Below are 20,750 nucleotides of genomic sequence, written 5' to 3'. Positions count from 1 at the left end.
TATTGAAAAAAAAAAATATTGGCGCTTTTAAACAAAAAAATTCATGAAAAAGGTTTAAAGAAATTAATTTTGATTTATTGACTCAATTCTTTGAAATGAACTGAACTTTCCTATCCAGCCAAAAATCATAATTTTGGAGCGTTTTATTGAGAAGATAGTTTTAGAGCATTCTGATACAAACAATATAGTGATATACAGCATAACAGTTTACATAAGTAACCACATGAAAACATATCCTATGCTGCTGATAATATTAATAATAATAATCATGGCTGAAGAATCAGAATCAACTCCAAGGCTCCATAGGCTCTAGAAATACCAGATATATTCTTACTAAAACAAAAAGAAAAAAAATTACCTGAAGTGCAGAGGAGAGTTTAAGGTACCTTGATATATGACTTAGTACACTCTGCCTGCATCCAAAATTGGACCATGTTGTCTAGATTTCCATTTCTTGAGTTCCTTCCAAATTCAGAGCGTGTTGTGTAGATTTCGATGTTTTGAGTTCCACTTCAATTAGGAAATAACATTTGTTTTCCTCTCTAATATAGCGGACGTGTCCGTTCATCATATTGACAAGTTTCCGGGAAGCATTTAACGCGATTCCTTCTTGTGCTGTCCATCTATTTCTTTCTCCAGACATGTCATCGATTAGAGCAGCAGGTAGTCCTTGGCCAGGGTGAGCCATTCTAGAAAATAAAGAGTGTTAACTTTACATGAGCATTTATCAACAGCAGTCATTACAATACAATACATATAGTTATTGTAAGGCTATGCAAGGTGGTTTCGGGGATTATGACAAAGATGTTTACAGTTACAAAGGAAGACAATGAGAAAGTTCTTCCTGATTTTCTACTCTTCTCATTTGAGAGATTCAAAGTGAGTATTTGATATCAAAAAACAAATTCAGATAAGTGAATAAAGCTCCATAAATATTTCCACTGATTACATTAAACCCAGCAAAGTACTTCTATGGGTTAGGCGTTATACGTTGCAGGAAAGGACAGACATACGTTGCAGGAAAGGACAGACACAAGATAAAATAAGTTCATGTTCTTATGTAACAAACCATCAATATTCAAAAGATAAATAGCTCTCAAGTTACCTGAACAGGAGATGGATAAAGTCATTTCCATCTTGTGCAAGTTTCAAACCAGGTAGCACCTTGATTTCAACCCAACCATCCGGAGAAGGTGCATGATGCACTACACTAAGCAAGAAATCTGACAGAACACGCTGAAGCTTAATTTGATCACCATATAGAGGGAGTGTTTTGATCTGGTCAGGGATATCGTGCAGCAGCTGTAAGTTCTTTTCTTTCAGCAAAATCATTACTTGACTCACAATAGCATCCACAACATTTCCTAGAACGAATTCCTCCATGTTTAGCTCCACTTTGCTGCTAGAACCAGGAGAAAGTAATGTGCATTAAGCAGACCTTTCAGCCTTAGGGAAACAACACAAAGAGAAACAAAGAAGCAAGTATCAACATACATATACTATGGTGGCTTATTGTTGCACTAGCAAAGGTTCGTTATAGTAGATTTTTGAATAAAAAATATAAACTTTTTACGTGTTTACAGTCTTTTGGGTACTTCTCTCTCTTTTCCTTTGGCGCTCCTGTAAACTGATTGCACTCCTTCGGAAAGCCATTTCTAGTGAATTTAACAGTTAATGAGTACCAGCTACTCAAGACAGGGACACTGTGCCCAAAAATAGCTTATCAAAGGAATAACTATCAGTAGAGGCCAAGCAAATAGGAAATAGAAGTTGCGTAGCCTAGTAAACTTGAAGCAAATTACTTTATAGTTGAAACTACACAAATTAATATAAGCCGTGATAAGGGAAGAGTTGCTGTAGAGGAAAGAAGAGTGGTAACCACTGGATGAAAAATCCATTCAGAAGGTCTTACAGATCATATATGGGATTTCCTCTATCATAAAGTGACAATCAGTTGAGGTGGAACATAAACAAACATAAGAAAGAGATAGAGTAATTTTAATCAGGGTCATATAGAAGAAGCATTACCCGTCCTTTATACCTCCAAAATCCATATTGTCAATAACAGACAGTATCTGTTTCTCACAGGCTTCACTAGTCTCCAGAAGCTGTTTCTGATTATCTGAAACACAGGTTGCATCAAGGAGTTTATGGGTAAACTGGATCCCATACAGTGGATTTCTCATCTGCTGTCGGACATAAGCAAATTCTTTAAGTTTTGAAAGGGATTCTTTATTGTCTTCTTGTCTCTCATCTGATGCCTCTAGCGTAGGCTGCAGGAAGCAGAAACACCCAATTACGTTCCCATGCTCATCAGTTCTCTTGCTTGCTGTTAGGAATACTTCCACCAACTCTCCTGTCCTATTAAAAAATCCAAATGGAAGCTTTTTGGTGCCATGGCCACTAAGTGCTTGGTAGAAAAGAATAATAAATTTGGTAAGGGCATCTTGTCCCCTAAGACGACAAAGACCACCAAAAACCTCACCAGGAAGTGTCCGCCCGATGATCTCATATCTTGTCCAACCAGTCAACCTTTCCATTGCTGCATTCCACTCCGAACAAGAAGCATTTTCATCAGAAGCAAATATTGGTGGAATCAATGGATTAAGACTTTGTACAATAGCCTCATAATCTCCTCGCAACTGAACAAATTTATCCATGACAGCTTTCTCAGGAGTAACATCTTGAGCCACAAAGCACACACCAACAACATCATTTTTGTGGTCCCTGCTTGTGCAGGTATTCGTCACAAGGTATATAACCGATTCTGGTGGATCCTTCCCAAACCTTCGCAATTTTATTTCCACATTTTTGTCCTCCTCACCTGAATCATAAGTTATCACAAGTTACAAAGAGAGGGGGAGGGGCAGAACAAGCTTAGAAATGTTAGCGGAAGCTTCTATGTTATGCTAGCTTCAGTCTTCAGTCAATTTTGACTTACCCAGAAGAGAAAAAGACAGTCCTTTTCATGTTACCTTCTCAAAAAAAAAAAAAAAAAAAAGACAGTCCTTTTCAACTAAAAGAGTGACTGAAAGAGTAAGCTAAGTTTCACTATGCAACGGAGATGACTGATTAGTCAATGCTGAAAGCATAATATTGCCCCAAATAATGCAGGTAACTAGGCATATATATTACAAAACACAAGAAAGCATGATGGCAGCTTAAGGTTTTGCATCGATTATAGAGCGCTGAACAAATGACAGGCCAATTCAGTTTGTACGTAGCCAATTCTCTTACAGTAGGCATGAATTTCAAATCTAAGAAGGCTATCAAGTGTGGACTACAATGCATAAAGAATGAAGATAAAAAAACAAAATGAACACATATGTAGAATTATAGCCATCTAATGTTAAGCATGTTTCCGAATTATAATGACTATTAAGGCTAAAAGAGAAATACCTGACAGAGCTCTATGTAGAACATTTTCTACAGTTCCATGTGAATCTTCATGAGCAATATCATTAAGGAGAGACTTTCCAATAGCTTCACTAGCATGCAACCCTGTCAAGTCAGCAATCTTCTCATTCCATCCATTTATTAAGCCAGATGGATCAACTCCAAAAATTGGAGCAGTGGCTGTCTCAATCAACCTAACCATTTCCATTGCCACAGAACTAAGTTCATCCATGCTTGGCCCATCAGCATCATTCTGTTGAGAAGAGGTCAGAGTTTTTAGATAACTGTTCTCATTCTCTTGAACTGATTCTCTCATTATGATTTGAAGAGAATGAATGGCATTAATCTCCGGAACCTCCCATGGCAAACTTCTGCTTTTAACCACTTCAAGAAAGGCATTAAATGAAGACCGCGGGTGCATTTTGCCTCCATCATCTTTATCATCTGGCTGATGCTTAGCACCTCCCCACTTGACTTCCTTTGCTGTGTGAGACCTGAACCAGAATAGAAAATCCTTGGAAGTAATTCTCGCAGTAGCCATACCACAAACTGCATCTCCCAGTAAAGTCGCACCAGGATAACCAGCATCTGCAAGACTGTCCGTACTTAAACCTGTGGAGTCCGTATGAGCTCTTAGTAACCACTCTGCAATATCTTTAACTTGTGCTTTAGTTGGTGTCACCCCAAGCAACCAACATTTTCCACCATAATAAAGTGCAGCTCCATCACACTTGACAAGATCCATAATACTAGGGGATTGTGTTACAATACCAAATGGAACGTCTCGAAGAAGCATGTCACATAGTAAGGTCTGCATTTGGAGAGTTTTCTTCTCTGCCAACTGTGATGCCAATTGGAGCTCCATATTAAGCTGCAGGCCAAATGCTTGTATGAAGAATTCACACGCATATCGAAGTGGGAAAGGCACATAGCGGGAAGAAGCGTGATGACAAACAACCAAACCCCAAAGCTTCATTGAATCACCGCTATTGATAACAACTGCCATCACCAACGACGAAATAGATCCCATGTTGGCCATATACTGGCTATGGCAGTCATGAGGTGATCTAAGAGTCGAATTTACCAAGCAGAGAGGCTTCTTTAGTTCTTCACTCTGAACAACCTTAACAGGATTTGCATTACAATCACATATCATTCTAACTCTGTTCTGTTTGAACAAGAACCGAGCAGCTTGTGGGATATCTGTTGCAGGATAATGCAAACCCAGATAGGGCTCCAAGTCTGATCTCCTAATCTCAGACACAACTTCACCATGATTATCATCATGGAACTTATACACCATTACCCTATCATATCCAGTAAGCTTTTGCACATCTTCCACAGCTGTATCACACAAAACCCCTATATCTCCACCAGGGAGTGATTGCAACCTAGATATCGACCGCACCGCCAGTTTCTGTGACTGCACTGCCCCAGCAAGAAGCAATGCAGGATCACTAGAATTAGCAGGCTCTAAATCAATCACAATGCCCACATCAATCCTATGAAGTATAGCATAAAAAGGCTTGTGGGTACTTCTAGAATGAACCCATATAGGGTTCAACAAAGAAATCTCCCTAGAAGCCATAGCTTTAGCTAATGAATCCCCTGAAGAAGGGGTAAAAAGGGTTCTAGCATCAACACCAATCAAACTAACAGAATTTCCAGGCTTCACAATCTTAAAATCCAACATATCAAAGCAATTCTCACTATAACCTATAATCTTGAAAGTTGGTTCTTCAATAGCAACCATACAACCAAATGGTTGAACAAGTCCACCCCTCTGAATTTTTGAAAGATAAGAACTTATTTCTTCTTCCTTAGCATCTTGTGGTGCAAAAGGAACTGATTTTGAATAATTAAAGGACTTACCAGACACACTAGACTGTTCAAACTCAGCCATTAGCTTTGCATCAGCATTATACTGAGCAAGTGTGACCTTGCTGGCATGATTCTTCATGTTACTAGCAGCTGAGGAAATGGAATCTTTGTTGGAATTCTTGTTGTCTTGTTGATTCTGGCTGGTGGGACTTTCTGTTTTCCTGGTTTTACTGCTCTGAAACTCCATTTGATGGGTTCTTGAAAATGGATTATTCTTGGGAAAAAATGAAGGTGGTTCAGTAGAAAGAGAAGCTGGAAATGTAACATGACTATACTTGACAGATTCTCCTTACTTGAGCCCTTCTTGTAAGCTCCACGCGTCTCCTTCCCCTCTCTCTCTTTTTTTCTCTAGTACGGACTGTGGTTATTTTTTTTCTTAATTATGTCATTAGAGCTTTCCAATCACTGTCCTAATTTCCTATTTGCACGGAAAGTGATCATGATTCATGAATAGCTTTATTTATAGCAGCTTTCTAATCACAATGGACTTATCTTCTTGTAATTATGTCATTATAGCTTCCATATTTAACTAAAGGTATCGGGTTACGTTTGATTGTAGGTTATGGAGTCGAACGGGAAAAAAGAACTCGCTTTTCTAATCGGACTGATAAGAGAAGAGGCTCTAACTATTTAAAGATAAAGGAAAGGACGACAGGTGAAATCACCGTCTTTGTTAGGGAAAAATTTAACCCTTTAATGTGAGACTTCATCGAGCCAATCTGAATTTAATCGAATTTCAATACGAATATCGAACTAGAACAAAAAAAGACACTTATGAACTATAGTAATGGATGATACAACCTCCAATCCCATATCTATTTCTCTTTTGGGAGGAAGAATGAGTAAATTAAAATGAGTAAATTAAAATTTGAATAGAGGAAAATAATTTTATCAAAATTTCATTTATTTTTTTGTCGATCTCTTGTGAAAATGATTTGTCGAAGGCGGTCATTGTAAGCCTTCTCATTCCCAGGGTGGCTGGTAAAATCTTATGCATACACTTTACCCTCCCCGATCCCACCCGTGAGATTATACTGAGTATATTGTTGTTGTTTCTCGTGAAAATGGTCATATTTAACTAAAAAGCATCCGGAATAGAACATTTATCCACTTTAGCTATAAGTGAGAATAACAAAGAGCTAAAATAATAAATATGAAATGCGAGCTCTTTTAGATGAATTTTTATGAACCACAAATTTAAGGCATTAAAGTTGAGAGAGAGTTGTCACGCATGTAACCCATAGAAGCAGGGAAAGAAGAATGACTTATGAGAAATTTGTAGGGCCGTTCAAAGGTTCCTTAAAAACGATGGTGGAGAAGGGGACATCAAATCGTTTGGAAGTGTGCAAAAAGACATTTTAAAATTAACGTCAAATTAAATATTATAGTAGTACGAGATTTATTACATTAAAACAGTGCCAAATCTTGCTGTACATACGTGATTTTCAAGATAGTTTACTCTGCATATTGGTCTAAATTCAAGCTCCATGGAAACTTAAAAAACAAGAGGCGCAGCAGTTGACCGGATATATATATTTAGAGGTATACCACTGTTTCGGTGTGGGCCGTAAGAGCGGCACCAAATTAAGGCAAACTCTGAATACTAGATATGATCTCAAAATAATAGGGTCAAGACTCAAGATCGGCTAGTAAAATGATGGAGATAAGCGAGCGAAACAATTCAGATTACCAGTTAAACCCTTAAACAAACTACTGAACACGTTTTGGTTTTCAACTACTTAATTTAAACAAATATTTGGAAGACGGAAAAGGAAAACTAGTTATGCAATTAATTATTGAAATTAGTAAAAGCCGGAAATTATTCTCCCTTCCTCAAAATGCTTGTCCTTAATTCTTAGTGAATCGTCCAGGAATATAATGCTATTCACTTTCCTTCAATAGGTCAGATGTTCATCATGTGTACTGCTTTATGCCTAGACTGTTTATTTTGTACGTCCACATGTATGTGCATGCTAATGCCTTTGTTAATTTGGTGATTTAGAGTATCACAATTAAAATAAGCATATTATTCTATAAGTTTTCATATTGTAATTATAATAGTATTGATGAAACTTACGTACACCTCTTGCATGCCTCTGGGCATACGTCCGAATGATAAGGCGACATTACGTCCATATATAGTATTGAGACTCTTCTGTGGATGTATATTAGTATATAGTCAACAATACGAGCTTCGACAGTGACGCAAACAAGCATATTCTTTTTCTTAAGACGGCATGCATGCACTTTGAATATCACAACGAATATCATATACGAGTTTCAAAGTGTCATCTAATTTAATTTTAACATATTGTTTGATATGGAAATGAAGAACGTGCATGTTTCTCCTAGAATGCTCATCTGTTAAATAATAAGTTGATGTTTGATCGAAGACGAGACTGATTCAAGATTTATATTTTATGAGTTTAAAGTTTAATATTGAACTTATTATATTCTCACTTTAAACCTCCGCGGATTGCACTTTAAACCTCCGCAAATTACCTATTTTGTAGTGACTATTTATTATAATTCTAGTAAATTTTTACACATAAATTTATAATACGTATCGAGAATATTGAATTCTGAAGAAACCCTAAGTCTTTAACAATGCATCCGTCTTTGTGTTTGATGCACTACTGAAAAATTACTATTTTCCCACTAAAATGTTCAATAGCTATTCCCATTGAATGTTGGTGAGAAAATCTTAAATAATCGCGTTTTGAACATTAAAAATTAGGAAGTTTAGAGGCGTTTGATTTAACTTGTTTCTCGCTTTTCACGTTTTTTTAATTGAGCATTTAATTGGGAATAAAAAATCATGTTTATAACAAAATTTCTCATTTGAATGTCATGAAAAACCTTTATTTGTAATAGTGATGGGAGTATTTGAAGAAAGAAGTTTGTCATGTATTAGTAAATTAGAAGAAGGTAAAGATATTTTTAAATACTTCTTTGTCTTATTGGGTTCAAAATAATTAAAAGAAGTTCGGGAGTAAAATCAAAGTTTGGCTATATTATTACATGGTCAAATATGTATATGGTCACTCGGGGTAGTAGCTCAAAATTAAAGTTAAAACATTTGGCCGCTCTCCAAGAATAACTATAAGCGCTAGCCATATAAACAAAAAAATATACACTAGTTATGTATATTATATATACATTTATATACAAAAATATTTGCTGGGTATTATCATGGTGAGTGGCTTGCTGTATGTACAGTGTAAAACTCCCATTATAAATACCCGTTGCTTCTCCAAAAAAATGAAACATCTCAAAATTCCATCTCTTTTTCTCCTATCGCTCACAGCCAAATTACGAATTTTGTTCTTGTGGGAGATTTCAGCTAATTATTAATTGAAACTCGAATTTTGTTGGTTTGATAAACGCCTGAAGTAATTCTGTCACCGTCCTTACAACAACATAAGTGGGAAGCTTAAATTTCTTAAGTACAATAATTACACTATCAAAATCGATTTATTTCTTCCCGTCTCTGAAATTTATTTTCTAACTTTATCCTTCTCCAGTAAGACAGAAGCCAATTCCTAAATTTGACATAATGATATAGAAACTTCTTTTTATTGTTTCGAAAGTATATTAATACAATTACCGGTCAAGCTATTGATTTGGCAACTAGCTCGCTGTTGGCTTAAAAATGAGAAAATAAATTAAAGAAGCAACGTTGATAGGAGGCAAAATCGTAATTGATGATGTTTTGAAATGATATTTATTAGGAGAAGAGATAAATTAGGTCAACTGGAAGTCTTAATTCTCTTCCCTTTGCATAAATAGAAAATTTAACTATGTATTGACCACTTAATAGAACAGAAGTACTTCACAATAGTTCTATATGCCATCGAAATCAAATCTTAAAGTAAAGGATCGAAATTAGAAACATGCGTTTAAATAATACTTGAATAATAAAAAACTTATCTATTCTTAAATACAATATTAACATGGTTTATCGAATCAGTCAGCAACCAAACAAATAACTTGACTTTATAGCTTGGTGTAGTACTATCTAACTAAAATATGACTGCAACGTGTAACATTTCCCACTTCTTAAAGACCACAAGAGATATCAACATCAACATAAAATGTAGAAGTCTTCATTAATGTGAATGTCCATTTCTTTGAAATTATTGGGTCACTATGAAGTAATGGGGCACACAAGAAAAATACATATCTGCATTATACATTCACGTCAAATTATTTTTATTTATTATACTAGCTAAATAAAAAGTCAAGATAAATATACATATTAATAAACTAGATTAACCCGGCAAATTATACTATATGAAAGAATCTACTTATTTATTAATTTGATGTAAACATCAAATATAAATAATCTTTTGTTACCAGAAAGCAAAAACTGCTCCATCACATGCGAGGAAATTTCATTTCAATTTGGAGCACATTTTAGGAGCGTGTTATACACGTGCTTAAAAGGCACGTAGGGCAGCCATTTCTTCTGTGACTGCTTTCTTTCTGAGAAAGCACACGTGTCAACATGTCATTGTGACTTGGTTAGCCATCGACGTGGCAAATATCTACCAGCCCAAGCTCATTCCAATGACTCAATCTCAGCCGTTCATTCTAGTAAAAGTATATATCGAATAGCCAATTTTCGGACCACTTATTTATTAATTAATGGGTAAAGGTGCGAATATACTCCTCAACTTTAGATTTAGAGCAGATATACCCCTCATTATAAAAGTGGTGTATATATATCCCTATCATTACAAAATGGTGCAAATATACCCCTATTGTTACAAAATAGTGGATATATACCCTTTTAGCTGACGAATTTTTTTTAAAAATTACTTAGGTTATTTTTTAATTAAGAAAAATGCCACGTGACTTTAACAAAAAAGCCTACCCCTTTCTTTGAGTAGACATATTTTTCTAAGGCCACATAATAATTTTTTTTGGTGATCGGGTCTGGTTCGTTTAAAAAAATATCTTCGTGACTTTAAAAAAATAAGTCTATCAATTTTTTTAAATGAACCAAACCCGATCGCTAGAAAAAAAAAAGTTACTATATGGCTTTAGAAAAGTATGTCTACTCAAAGAAATGGGTAGGCTTTTTTTAAAGTCATGTGGCATTTTTCTTATTAAAAAAATAACCTAAATGATTTTTTTTTTTTAAAAGTCAGCTAAAAGGGTATATATGCACCGTTTTGTGACGGTAGGGGTATATTTGCACCTTTTTGTAACGGCAAGGGTGTATATATACAACTTTTGTAATGAGGGGTATATCTGCCCTAAATTTCAAAGTTGAGGGGTATATTTGCACCTTTGCCCTTAATTAATTGATTTATTGCGAAATAGTAGTCATTTTTAAGTCAGAGAAAATATTTTGATAAAAATATTCTTTGGTAAGACACGGGACAACTCTAGCATGGGGTGACGGTCCGGGCGGAATAAATAGAATTTTAATTCAGTGTGCTAAAGTTTAAAAATTTGTTAAACACTTTAAATTTCATAGACGATTTGTTGAGTTCAAGATTTTTCTAACTTTTGATTTTATGAATGATATATGGGTTCAAATTTTCGCATCTTATTGCAATTTCGAGTTAGATGAATATTCACGAAGTTTAAAACTTAATTAGCTCAATCTCCATGAATTGAAGATTCGTGGAGTTCAGACTTCATACTTTGACAATTATAAGTTTGGAAAACTATTGTTTCAAACTACATGAAAGACCAAGGACGGTTCATGTAGGTTAAATTTTCACAATCCGAATGCAAAAGTCTGCCGGAGTTTCAAACTCCATCAGCAGTTCATAGAGTTCAAATCATTAAAAATTCAAACTCTACCAAATGGTTCATGGAGTTTAGACTTTTACAATATGAGTGTGACAAATTGATGGAGTGCAAACTTCATGAATGATTCATGTAGTTTAAACTTTTATCACTTCAAACTTCATGAACAATTAATGAAAATCAAACAGATAAATATTCAGACTCCAGTGAAAGTTTATTAAAGTTTTTCATATTTTAACTAAAGATATTTTTGTCAAAACGTTATTTTCGTATTAAAAATGACCAAACACTAATTGTTTTGAAATACTAACTAAACTTAATAAGCGGTCCAAAAAATATTTGTTTGTCAATTTTACCCCTTCATTCTATCTTAGAGAACCATCTTAATTATGGGCCCACGATAATTTTCACAATCGTTTTTATTTTTAGGAATAACTTTTTAGATAATGCTAAAATACGAATTCCTAATTATGTTAGCTAATAATAACATTCCATTTTCAAAACATAACAATAATTTCTTTATGAAATATATACAACCTCCAATAAATTTCACAACATTAGAAATTTAATTAGAGATTTTCCTTTCTTTTCTTTCTCCCTCCAATTCATGTCTCTCTTGCAAAACAATTCTAGACTCAAACTACTAGTAGAAAAATATTACACACAGAAGATTGTCCCTCTATTCTGAAAAATATAAAGAAGAAGAAAAGCTCATACGAAACTTTTTTTAATTAAAATTCACTTCAATCGCCTCTAAAACTAAAATTAACAAAAAAAAAAAAAAAACAGTTTTTTTTTAAAATAGAAAAAAGAGTTCAGGAATAACTAAATTTCTCTGGAAAAAAAAAAGGAAAAAGGGAAGAATCGATATTCCAAGAGAAAAAGGAAAAAAGAAAAAGCGAGATCTCAAGAAAGTCATTTGATATAGCATAATGGTGGTGATGTTGTCAACACGCCCTATTTGGATCGTTCACATTTTTGCCATTCTCAAACCCAACTTTTTTTTCTTTCTTTGCTTCGCGTTTCTCCTTTTCTCTACTTCACATTGAAAAATGAATTAACGATATTCCAAGAGAAATTCCTCCTGAGAGAAAAAGGAAAAAAGAAGAAACGAGATCTCAAGAAAGTCATATGATATAGCATAATGTCAACACGCCTTATTTGGATCGTTCACGTTTTTGCCATTCTCAAACCCAACTTTTTTTCTTCTCTTTTTCTCTACTTCACGTTGATCTTTCTAGAAACTTCTGCTCTATGAACATGAATGAAATTCACAATAACATATTGAACATACACATGACATACAAAATGTATACTTCCTTCCCTCCAAAATAATTGATGTTTTAGGCTTGAGCACATGTATTAAGCAATTCACTTACTTCTAAAAATTAAGAAAGATTTTGACTAAAATACGCTTAGTTATAATTAGTTTTCTTTTAAGGTTGACATAATTATCATGGGGATTAGAAATGTGTTAACAGCAATGTTGAAACAAAAAAGAAAATTAAATACCTTCTTGATTTTGTGTAACGTCAATTATTTTTAACCACCTTTTAAAGGCTAAACATCAATTCTTTTGATCTGAAGGAGGGATCATTGTATGTCGTATGTATGCTATGTATATAATATCTATATAAGTTACACTGGGCATAAACACAGAATACAGTCACTCCACCACTAAAAATCATCACTCATTTCACTACTGGACATACACTTGCATATCATTGTATGTCGTATCATGTATGTATGCAAATATTGATACATATGACATCTATACATTTAAAATACCCACACGATATATACATGAAGTATTTCACCGCCACTAAACCACCATAAAAAGCCACCACAACCACCACTCATCCGACCATTAGAATGCGAATCATTTTCATACAACAAAAAAAAAGAACAATATAAAAAGAAGAAGAACGTTTCAAAAAATTATTTATTGTTTGCCCACCATGGAAATCAAAATCATATGTGAAAATTATTGCTCTAAAGCATTTGGTATGCTGAAAAATAAAGAAACTATGCGCGAGAGAGAAGTTGAAATTGGGAGGAATTAATTTTTTCAAATTGGAGCCTAAAATCAAGATATATATATATTCACTTAAGTTGCTATGTTTCGAAAAGTCTTATTATATTCGGTAATTAGTTAAAAGTGTTTACATAAGTGCAATTAGGGGTTCTATTTAGTTATATGGCGTAAAATTCTCTATTTAAAAAAAAAGTATCATTTTTTTGTTTAATAAGTTATATATAATCATATACAGATTTTTTAAATCAGGTACTTAAAAAAATATTAAAAATAAATAAATAAAATTAAAATTTAGTAAGAATTGACCGGTTGAAATATAACTCATTCTAGTCCAATTCATATAAAATCCTTCCGTGTAGGGATACTAAACTTTCACTTTCATTTGCATGGCATATGAATTTCCTTCCCATACCCCTATGTAATTAAAATAAAAAATAAAAAAATTCTTCCATTTATTAATTCAATTCATTTTAACCCGTTCCTAATCCGCCCATTTGACACTCTAGTCTAAAAAACAGTAGTTCACATCCCTAAGGTACAAGTGGTTAGAGAATGTAAGTAGGAAAATACTTCACTAGTGTCAACCGCAGAGAATAAAAACCCCTTCCTTCATATCTACTCTTTCTACATATATATAAGCACGAGAAAGGTGCCAAAGAGAGAGAAAAACGCGCGTTTAGAGAGAGAGCGCTCGGTGTCTCTTAGCAGGTAATAATAATATAGACGGACCTATACATATACAAAATTTGTATCTATACATGTCATCTCTCTATGTTGACTCTCTCTTGTCTACTTATCTGAAAATTACCCTTTCACTGTTTCTATATATAGTACTACTATTCATGTTCTTGTTCAAGTTTTTTGTTTAAAGTTGGAAATTTTGAGCTTTGAATTTTGAGGTATGGTTGAACTTTTAGGGTTTGTGATCTGTTGATTGTTTGTGGTTTTGATTGTTGGATTGTGTGTGGTTACTTGATTGAATTGGTGAAAATTGATTGAAGTTGACTTTGTGATCTTTTGGGTTTACTTTGAATTATTTTGGGGTTTTGGGTTTTCTTTTGTTGTCAATTTTTTAGACTTTGTTTATGGATATATGGAGCTTCATTACTAGTAAAGTTTCATTTTTTTTAAAAAAAAAAAATTACGAATACAATTTTGAATTTTTGTGATGTTGTTAAAGTTGGTAATTTGAGCTGTTTTGGACTTTGAATTTTGAGGTATGGTTGAAATTCTAGGGGGTTTGTGATCTGTTGATTATTTGGGGTTTTGATTGTTGGATTATGTGTTATACAGTGTGTGCTAACTTGATTGAATTGATGAAAGTTGATTGTTCACTTTGTGATCTTTTGGGGTTTTGGGTTTTCTCTTGTTGTCAATTTTTTAGGTTTTGCTTATGGATATATAAGAACTTCATTACTGGTAATTTTTCATTTTTTTTTTTTTAATATACGAATATAATTTTGATTTGAAGTCACCTTATGGAAATATTGTGGACATATGGAATATTCCTGTGCGGTATAAAATTAGCTTACTGGTATATATATATATATATATATATATATATATATATATATATATATATTTAAAATTTGGGTAGAAGTTTAATTTTTACTTTTAAATTCTGAAAATGAGCTTGTGTTCATGTAGATCTTAACTAAAGATGGTTTTTTGGAGTATATGGGTGGTTTATGGGTTTCTTGATAGGTCAGAATTAGGTTAATTTGATGGAAAGTTTGGGTTTATATTAGCTGGGGAGGAAAGTCAAAGGAAAAAGAACTTTTTTCACTGTTGTAATCCGTCTTTACAGGGTTCTGATTAAAAAATGGGTCTTTACGGGAACTTCGAAGGTGGGCAGGTGTAGCATCTTATCTTTGTTTTTTTCATGGGAAAAAGCTTTCATTTTTCTTTCAATTTTTTTAATGTTCACTGAAATTTAGCTTTTATTGGCAGATATCAACCGATAATCAGGTTTGTGGAGTAAATAGTAATGTAGGAAGTAAAAAGGAAAAAAGATGACTAGAAGAATTATGTGAAACAAGTAGTTTATCCAGTCGAGGCATTGTTGATTGATTGGGACTAAAAGATTCCCTCAAAACAACTTAACTCCGTCAAGCCTGTGCAGAAGAAGGTTTATGTTTTATGTGAATTGGGTCTTTTCTGTTGGCAGGTCCAATCTTGATGATTATGTGGAAACCCCCAAATAAAAAGAGTAAACAAAAAAAGTGGTCTTATCATCCATTACAGAAAACTGATTAGAAGGCGTGATTTCACCACCTTTATAATTTTTGGTAAAACTTGGTGGTTCAACATTAGTAAATTGTGTTTAAAAAGGTTGTTATTCATGCTTGGGTAGGGGAGAGAGTTATTCAGTGCAGAAAAGTATCCGTAAAGATGTTATTGATTTTTTTTCCCAATAATCGAGTTTTAGGTGTGGTTTATGATAGCAGGAGTTTTCTCTTTTCCTTTATATCAAAGTGATTTTGGTTTTTGGTTTCTTAGAGTTCATTTTGAGTGTGATTTCTGTTGATTATTTCACTGCATTCAGTTGCTGACTACAAAATTTTTTCTATCTATTCTACTTATTCTATATGCTAACCTTTAGGCATAGCCATGAATTCTAAAGCCTTTTCAATTTTCTTTGACAACAGTCTCTTGTGGCTGATAATATTTGTCTGAAGTGGTTTTGAATCCCTACTGATGCTTTCAAATCAAGATTGTGCCAGATATCCCACGTACGAATCAAATGCCATCACTAAAAATGAAGACAAAGCTAGCCACATCCAGTTCGAAAGAAAAAAATGGTCTCCATGTCAGTCCAAATTCAAGTGTCATATCCAAGAGTTCTCTCTCTAGAACCAGAAGTGTGCAGAATGCAGAGGAAGTTGCAGATCTGATTCACAATACTCCTGATGGTAGGTTTGGTTCTGTCTTATGGTTCTTAAGAATAACAATTCTTTTGTTGTTATTGTGATGGTGTGAGAATTATTCTTTTCTCCTCACCCACAAGTTTCACAATGGAAGTCTCTGCACTACGCTGACATTGCCATTTCTTCGTACTGCACATGATTCATCAATTGCTTTAATTCTTGCAGTTCCTATCTATCACAAAGTATGTCCACACCAAGTCGGAAGAAATGGAGATCATGCTAATGATTTGGTTGATGAACTGCTTGAAAAGCAACAGCAACCTGTGACTGATTCTGCAAAGCTTGATACAATGGTAAACACGGTCTGGAGTGTTAACTATCAGTAGCTGACGTTTTAAGTTTCGTGTACAGTAGTCTTAATTTATTTATTCATCTCTTTCAACTATCTGGTGTCCAGTGGGTAAGGATTCTTCCACATATACACATATTGCGTGCGTCTTCTGGTTGCTGATAATAATCATATAATGTTCAAAAATATGTTTTGCATAGACATATGGAGACAGAAACTGAAGATAGAAATTCTAGGAGCAACCAAGGAACCAAAGTTAAGCTGTCTGCTCTCTCCATATCTCTTCTGTAGTGGCTGTGTGAAGTTGGCAGTATGTGAGAGGGCTGAGACACGAGCTCAGGAAAAATATGAATGTATTCCCTGTCCCGAAAATGACTTGCTTTGTTTTATGAGGGTCAAATCTAGTAATCTTCATGTTGATATTTGACATTAATCTGTTTTCTCAAACAACACATATATGTTAAGAAAAAATATTTCTTGAACAGGTAGTGTACGATACAGATATATAAGAACCTTTAAACATAGATTTCATAATTGGATAAACTTGATTTGGGAAATTATGGTAAAACAAATTTCATTCTGCAAAGAGTGAGTGGGTCGGAACAAGATCCCAGTGCAAAGGCCGCTGTAATGAGAGCCCAGATATATCCCAATAAATAGAAATCATACCCGTGGCGTGACAAGCATTACGGTCAAGTCTTCTGGCTAAAATATAATAATTTATCTCAGAAGTACATAATGCTTGTTAAATACCTAATACAAATAATTTAACCAGTTGCCAAAGTGTTGGACAAATTGGCAGCCTTCCTCACCCAGAAAATAAAGGTCATTGAAAGACTCCTCAATCTATAGACTACTGTGTTTCATGCTTTATCTTGTACATTTTCCTTTATTATCCATTTGTTTCTAGCTGCTTTTGCTGCACTCAACTGGTGCATTTTTTTTCCTCAAGAAAAAGAATAATGCACAAGTTGAGTACAATAAAAGCCGATCCTAACTAGCTTGAGATTGAGGCTTAGTAGTTGTTGAGTACTGTAAAAGCAGCTAGAATGAAATAGATAATTCACATAATATAACTCACACGTTATTACTTTATTAATTCATATAATATAGGGCTTGTAGACACTAGGATTGTGCTCCCATCTCCTGTCAATTTTACATTTTAGCTTTCTATGCCATACTTGTGCCTGCATGCCAAAAGTAGACAATTTGATTTTTGATGTTGGTACTGTCCTGTCATCTTTTGAAATCACTGCAGGAGTCTACAGTAGTAACCTGCAACTCAAGTTCAGTGACCATCTTTTCACCTAGTCTGAACCCTGCTGGTGCGCAGAGTGAGTCGGATATACCCAGTGATGGAGGTATGCCTCCATTTCTGTTGGATTCTTTTATCGATTGTGAAATTTATACTATATGTTTTTTCTTCTTCTCTTCGTCCTGAAAAAGATGTTAGGCAAACCAACAATCCACCCACCCTTAAATCTTATTTTGCTTTATTTTCCTGATCTTGCAAAGGATGTTATCGAACAACCAAAAGCCCCTCGGGCCATAGACGATAAGAGCTGAGAAGCATAACTCTCTCTCTCTCTCTCTCTCTCTTCTAATTCTTGCAAAAAAATGATCATTCTTACATAAACTTCTCGTATTTTTGGTTGCTTACAGCAAACAATGATTTTTATGTACCCCAATTGGAGACTGAAGATAGTGATAGCAGCAGAAGTTCGTGTGAACATCAGACATGCAATGTTTCAGATTTTTACATCTCTGATATGATTGTTTCTTGTTTGGCGGTCGAGGGAGATACCATCTATGATGACAGTTTGACTGACAGATTCTTGTCTGATTACAAGTGTGAAGAGCCAAATATCTTTACTAATGTTGATGAGGAATACTTGCTGTTGCCTTTTCTTGAAGACACTGCAGCAGCTAGCTATAGTCAAGATTGCAGAACATCTGGAGAAACTGCCGTTCAGTCAGATGATTCGAGCTTATACATGGCGATCCACCAGCTCAGATCATCTGAACAATCTGATGCTTTCACATATTTAGAATCTGATCAAGCAGAATGCTTTGACCCACATATTTTCATAAGAAATTGGCCAGACATATTAGAGAGGCCGAATTTTTTGCCAAAAGAATCACAAAGAAGCAAGTCGATCACCCTAGTACTTGACCTAGATGGTGAGATTCACTACTCGCATATTCCAATTTTATTTATCATTATAGTCGTGCTGCAATTTAATGATGCAATGTGTATCTTTGCTTAAAAAACAATCTTTGGTATACCTGAGGGTCAGTTACTAAGATTCTTTTTACGGCTGGGAGTACCCTGGTACATTTGTGTATAACACGTATATAGCTCTAGTTGCTGGATTGTGATGCAATTTTACTTTCAGTAAATATAATATTTTACAGAGTATGACATGATTTCCACAAGATGAGCTAATATCTTGTGTATTCATTCCATGTCTTCAGAGACACTTGTTCATTCTACACTGGAGCACTGTGATGATGCAGACTTCACATTTCCGGTTTTCTTCAACATGAAAGAACACGTTGTCTATGTGAAGCAAAGGCCTCACCTTCACACATTCTTGGAGAGAGTTGCAGAGATGTTTGAAATTGTAATTTTTACCGCTAGTCAGAGCATATATGCGAAGCAACTGCTGGATATTCTGGATCCAGATGGAAAGCTTATTTCAAGGCGCGCGTATCGTGAATCATGCATCTTCTCTGATGGAAGTTATACTAAGGATTTAACGGTATTAGGTGTTGATCTGGCAAAAGTTGTAATTGTAGATAATTCTCCACAGGTAATCTACTTGCATCTTGTATTTGATGATAAACCGATTATTATACGCTTATCGTGTTAGCTGGGAATATGCTTTAGTCATGTTAATACGTTTGCTTTAGGTCCTGTGCTTTCTAGGAGTCATTTAGCCCATTAGAGTTTCTTAAGCTAGTAAAAATATAGAAAACGTCTAGTACTTTTTATTTTTATTTTTTATAATGTTGGCCTGAGAAGATCATAAATGGCGAAACATGGTCAGTGAGGACTCATATAGCCATCCCAATCTCGGGAGTGAGGTGTAGTAGCAGTTGTTTTATATGTTTATCCTGTTGGGGAGACGGATGGACACAAATCTCGATGTGCTGCTGCTGCTGATGTAGTAGTAGATTCCTCCTTTTTTTTTTTTTTTTTTTTTTTTTTTTGGTTTCTTTTTTCATTTGGTTGTGGGTGGTAAGGGGGAGTGGAGCAGTGAGATTAAGTCACTAAAATTCTCGCGCAATTTGTAAAATAGATGTAGCACCTTTGTCAGGTATTTCACTGTGCTACTTTAGTTCTCTATATGAAGAAGATTCAAAATTGTCTGTTAAATAATAGAGAGTCTAGATGTTTGTGAGTCTTTTTTAAGTTTGATGTGCTTAGTTGGAAATTGGAGAAAAACTTTAAGAGACACGTACAACAAGATAGGAATAGCAGACTGCTTAATTGAGCATGAAGTAAGGCTATTGTTTTATGTAACTGAATATTAATTTCCCATCTTAATTTCAGGTTTTCAGATTGCAAGTGAATAATGGAATTCCTATTAAGAGTTGGTTTGATGACCCTTCAGACTCTGCACTAATTTCTTTACTTCCATTCCTAGAGACACTGGTTGATGCTGATGATGTCCGACCTGTCATTGCTAAGAAATTTGGTAACAAGGAATAAGAGGCCCTTGTTTCTTCCTAGTAGTTCCTCTAACAATCCCTCCTCTCTTCTCATTTAAACAGGATTATCCTTCATTTACACGCTCCTTGTTCTATCCTCATTGAGCCTTGATATAATTGGGTGTGCAATAAGATTTCTAGCCCTCTTCTGGTTGAGTCAGCTTTTTGTGCGCATTCCTTTCTTGTTTCCACCCTGTTCAGTCCATTGCTTATCTAATTTGTTGTTGCATATAGTTGCAAGAGGTTCTCCTTGTGTGAAATGTACAGTTATATTTGCCTAGTTTTATACGAGCTCGTGTATATGAATTGATCTATTGTGAAATAAATTTTGTGATTTCATGTTTCGTTATTATAGCATAAAGCTGTCTGTTTGATTAAATTACCTGTTCATTGTACAGCTAATGCACAGTTGTCAATTTTGCAAAAACATAAGCTTCCAATCAAGTGCTAATTGGCCAAAAACATTGAGGTCAAATGTAGAAATAGGTTCAGATGCTATTTGGATTATGATCAGATGATGCTTTAAAGACTACCAACTTTGAGAAGTAAAAAATAGAATAGCATGGACATGAAAAGCACTTGCTTGTTTCTTCATGTAGACTTGTACAGGTTGTTTCACGCTCTTTTTATTTCAGAACATTATTGATTATATGAGCTAAACATAGTCGAATCTGTCAAACTCATCTCAAAGCCTATGTATAGAGCCTTAGGTCTGGACGTTACTACCTAATCTCTCTTTTTTTTT

The 20,750-nt window shown here is 34.5% G+C and overlaps 2 protein-coding genes across 4 annotated transcripts; one reads left to right on the top strand and one right to left on the bottom strand.

The window, feature by feature from the left end:
• Positions 1–121: 121 nt before the first annotated feature.
• LOC132043066 (phytochrome E) lies at positions 122–5,931 on the bottom strand. 2 transcript variants are annotated; one of them, XM_059433550.1, is made up of 4 exons: positions 3,400–5,931; positions 2,029–2,824; positions 1,106–1,402; positions 122–689 (listed from the first exon to the last, which is right to left on the bottom strand). In XM_059433550.1, exons 1-4 carry the CDS (start codon positions 5,462–5,464, stop codon positions 440–442), a joined length of 3,408 nt encoding a protein of 1,135 aa, XP_059289533.1. In that variant the 5' UTR covers positions 5,465–5,931; the 3' UTR covers positions 122–439. The 2 variants fall into 2 exon arrangements, with proteins under 2 accessions (XP_059289533.1, XP_059289536.1); XM_059433553.1 differs by having other exon boundaries at positions 1,106–1,399; positions 3,400–5,930.
• Positions 5,932–13,671: 7,740 nt separating this feature from the next.
• LOC132043052 (uncharacterized) lies at positions 13,672–20,349 on the top strand. Of its 2 annotated transcripts, none has more exons than XM_059433543.1 (7): positions 13,672–13,783; positions 15,724–15,987; positions 16,168–16,295; positions 17,550–17,652; positions 17,954–18,472; positions 18,767–19,104; positions 19,848–20,349. In XM_059433543.1, the coding sequence occupies exons 2-7, from the start codon at positions 15,819–15,821 to the stop codon at positions 20,004–20,006; spliced, it is 1,416 nt and encodes a 471-aa protein (XP_059289526.1). In that variant the 5' UTR covers positions 13,672–13,783; positions 15,724–15,818; the 3' UTR covers positions 20,007–20,349. The 2 variants fall into 2 exon arrangements, with proteins under 2 accessions (XP_059289526.1, XP_059289521.1); XM_059433538.1 differs by lacking the exon at positions 13,672–13,783 and adding an exon at positions 13,829–13,974.
• The last annotated feature ends 401 nt before the right edge of the window (positions 20,350–20,750 follow it).

The sequence above is a fragment of the Lycium ferocissimum genome, chromosome 2, assembly GCF_029784015.1.
Source record: "Lycium ferocissimum isolate CSIRO_LF1 chromosome 2, AGI_CSIRO_Lferr_CH_V1, whole genome shotgun sequence".
Taxonomy (NCBI): domain Eukaryota; kingdom Viridiplantae; phylum Streptophyta; class Magnoliopsida; order Solanales; family Solanaceae; genus Lycium; species Lycium ferocissimum.
This window is presented reverse-complemented; position numbering and strand designations above follow the sequence as displayed.

Bases quoted from the DNA above. Each gene is read 5' to 3' on its own strand.
- LOC132043066 (XM_059433550.1), bottom strand. From the start codon at position 5,464: ATGGAGTTTCAGAGCAGTAAAACCAGGAAAACAGAAAGTCCCACCAGC. The intron at 2,825-3,399 runs GTATTTCTCTTT...CTTATGATTCAG, and splicing joins TCTACATAGAGCTCTGTCAG to GTGAGGAGGACAAAAATGTG. The intron at 690-1,105 runs GTAACTTGAGAG...TTTATTTTCTAG, and splicing joins TTTATCCATCTCCTGTTCAG to AATGGCTCACCCTGGCCAAG.
- LOC132043052 (XM_059433543.1), top strand. From the start codon at position 15,819: ATGCCATCACTAAAAATGAAGACAAAGCTAGCCACATCCAGTTCGAAA. The intron at 18,473-18,766 runs GTGAGATTCACT...CCATGTCTTCAG, and splicing joins CCTAGTACTTGACCTAGATG to AGACACTTGTTCATTCTACA. The intron at 19,105-19,847 runs GTAATCTACTTG...TCTTAATTTCAG, and splicing joins TTGTAGATAATTCTCCACAG to GTTTTCAGATTGCAAGTGAA.